At 36.2% G+C, this 3,235-nt stretch overlaps 1 protein-coding gene across 1 annotated transcript; it reads right to left on the reverse strand.

Moving 5' to 3' along the window:
- Positions 1–467: 467 nt before the first annotated feature.
- Positions 468–2,287, reverse strand: LOC139868693 (UDP-glycosyltransferase 83A1-like). The gene is made up of 2 exons (XM_071857025.1): positions 1,807–2,287; positions 468–1,372 (listed from the first exon to the last, which is right to left on the reverse strand). The coding sequence occupies exons 1-2, from the start codon at positions 2,285–2,287 to the stop codon at positions 468–470; spliced, it is 1,386 nt and encodes a 461-aa protein (XP_071713126.1).
- Between the last annotated feature and the right edge of the window lie 948 nt (positions 2,288–3,235).

Below are 3,235 nucleotides of genomic sequence, written 5' to 3' on the forward strand. Positions count from 1 at the left end.
TAGTTTACCCAGTTGTTCCTGCCCCGTGCAGCTTCTATTGAAACGAGATTTTCCAAATCATTCAAGCTTTCATCCATGGGTCATTGTATTTGTGATCAAGTGAGACTCGAATTCATATTACTTTGATGCCATGGTTGACAAAGGTTAGTGCTTTCTTATCTGTTTGTTCTTGTCTCTTTATTTTTTAATATCACTGTTGTTTTTTATGTATTTTAAAATCACGTCTCCCTTTTTAATTACTAGAGATTAAACTATCACTGTTTGCTTTCTATATATTTTATCTCTGCTGTTGTCATATACTGTATTTTTTACTATATTCAACCCTTTTAACTTATGAGGCAATTGCAAATAATGTGTAGCAAAGTGGAACTATATAATAAGCAACATCATCATATAATTCATATTAATTTTCACCCAACTGTAAGATTTTTCATTATCATTCACAGATATCTTTTGCAAATGCATTATCAATCTCCCTTTATCCAATCAATAACATCGGTGAGATTTTTGTTGGATGTATTATTCCCTTCTTGTAAACTGTTTATCACTTTTTCTTGCAAAGTCAAAGCATTGACTTTCAAAATGTTGTTGCTCAGTAGCTCCTCAACTTTACTCTTGATTTCTACCCGCGTCACAATACCCTTATCATCTTTTTTCAAACCCAAACCAATTTTCCAGATATCACATATGTAATTCGCGTTAAGAAACTGGTCAGCAAAGTACGGCCAACACAAGAACCGAACACCGTTGCTGACACCTTCCATTGTTGAGTTCCAACCGCAATGACTCATGAAACACGCCACCGACGGATGTTTTAATACCTCCTGTTGCGGGGCCCAGCTGACCATTTTCCCACGAGTACCTACTCTCTCTATGTATCCACTTGGGTACACATACTTGTTATGGTCAATTATACTGCCCGATGTACCAGAGCGTACAACCCACAAAAACGGTCTGTTTGTGAGTTCGAGCCCAAGAGCAAGCTCTTCAAACTGGGCCTGATTAAAGATTGTGATGCTTCCAAATGCTACATAAATTACTGAGCACACGGGCTGTTGATCGAGCCATGTTAGGCAACTAGAGTCTTCATTCCAAAAGTGGCCTATTTGTTTTGTGAACCTGTTGGTTGCCAAAAGCGGACCTATTGGCAAGATTTTTGGGAAGAGTGTGAACGCACCAGCCTCGAGTTCCATTACCGAGTTGCAAATTATCCGGTCGGCCGTTTCTGCCGCTTCCTTACCACCTACTATCGTGTTTTCAAAGACAATTTTGTTTGTAGCTGAGTCACCTATGCTAGACCAGAAGAAATGCGCAGGGGTCATCGGTGGCATGTTTGTTGACAGCTGGATCATTTGATTATTCAAAGGTACTCCTGAAACAAAATTTTATTGCATTAGCGTACGTATGAATGCCTCTTAATTGAATGGTTGAGCATTGAATGTTAAACCATTATGCATTTAATGTGTTTATTACTGACGAATGACGGCTGAACCATTCAACAATCTGTGTTGATTCATTCAGAATTGAAATAATCTCTTAACCATTCAACACCTCCATTTCCTTTAATATGCTTCTTAAATTATATTGAGAACACATATGAAACAATTATATTCTTTTTATTTATTCATTTAAAAAATTATCAAACATGTTATCAAACAATTATATTCTTTTTATTTATTCATTTAAAAAATTATCAAACATGTTATTGTTGTTTAGAACTAAGTCAATCAGAACATTTAACTCTTTCGGATTTTGAACCAGTGTTTAATCATTATGCAACGCACTCTTAATAAAAAGTGATCTCACCGTTGACGTCTATAACTCTATCGTCCAACAGTTTCTGAATGCTCATGATCAAGGCCATAACTGCAGCTGGGCCGGAACAAAATGTTACTAGTCTAATTCCCATTTTTTGTGCAACTTTTGAGACCCATCCCATGCAATAATCAGCAACAATACAGGTGATATCTTCATCGTGTGTTTTGTTGATGCCGTTTATTAACTCTTCGAGTTTGTTAGGCATGAATCGGAACATCGTTTCTATCTTCTTCCCAATGTCATTACCGTTGTCCTGTGGGCCCATCCCATCTGGTATCGAAACCATCTGCATCAAATCACTCGGATCGTTTTCCTTTGACCAGGAACTCATAATTCGTTTGTGCGTTGCCTCGGTGTTCACAAACGTGACCTTAAGACCGTTGTTGGTGAAGCACCGTGAAGCTTCCATAAGAGGAATTACATGGCCTTGTGCTGGATAAGGAATAAGCAGAACATGAGTATTTTTCATTTTTGTTTCTTTTTTATTTGAGTTTTCATTCAAACTGTAATGTTTTGCACTTAACATGACTCATTTATTACTCAGATAAACATAAATGATTGAAGTTCCAACTACATATTTTGTTGTTTCTTCTGTTTCTTGTTCGTAACTGTTAGCCAATTAGGAATCATTAATTAATTAACTTAAACAAGTCCATAATTGCATTCAAATTAGTAGTTCGTGAGTCCTGACTTTGTGTCTGTGTTTGTATCTGTTTGTCTTCTTTTAATTAGATGATTATAAAAAATTTGTTATGATTAAATAATTTGGGCTGTTACCATCTCTCCCAAAATAAGCCCACTTAAAACAATGTGGAAAACTAGATAAAACAGGCAGTCATATTCCATGGTTCTATTAATAACAGATGGATTTAAACATACTTGGCCTCCATTAGTGTCATAAAAATTGATTGAAGTTTGATGGAAGTGGAATAATTAATATGCTGTTGGTTATAGAATCTTATAGCAAGAATGTTAGGAGTTATCAATCTTAAATTTTCATGTATTAGTATTATATTCATATTTGTTGATTTAATTTTATGGATTTGTATAACATTTTGATTAGTCAGCTACTCTTATTAAATCCAGATTTGATTAGTAAGAGCACCTTTCGGCTGAAAAAGAAAGAAAAAAAAAAAAAAAAAAGGCTTTCGTCGTCTTTTCCCCGCTTTCAACTTCGATTGCGAAGGGCTTTTCCGGTTTTCAATTCCCCACCGGCGAAGTATGAACTTCGTGTGGTGGGAAGGCCTTCACAAATCACATCTTCTCGTCCAGCAAAGAAGGTGAAGGGGAACGGACAGCGAGTTGGAAGACACCGCAAAACCGCATGATTGATCCATTTGTGCTATTCCCTAGAAAGTTGTAAAGCCTTCAGAGCCTCGGTCCCTACCATTTTTCATTTTTTCTATAAAAAGAAATC

The sequence above is a fragment of the Rutidosis leptorrhynchoides genome, chromosome 9 (genome assembly GCF_046630445.1).
Source record: "Rutidosis leptorrhynchoides isolate AG116_Rl617_1_P2 chromosome 9, CSIRO_AGI_Rlap_v1, whole genome shotgun sequence".
Lineage (NCBI taxonomy): Eukaryota > Viridiplantae > Streptophyta > Magnoliopsida > Asterales > Asteraceae > Rutidosis > Rutidosis leptorrhynchoides.

Excerpts from the sequence above, each read along its gene's own strand:
- LOC139868693 (XM_071857025.1), bottom strand. The coding sequence starts at position 2,287 with ATGAAAAATACTCATGTTCTGCTTATTCCTTATCCAGCACAAGGCCAT. Across the intron at positions 1,373-1,806 it reads TAGAGTTATAGACGTCAACG|GAGTACCTTTGAATAATCAA; the intron begins GTGAGATCACTT and ends ATTTTGTTTCAG.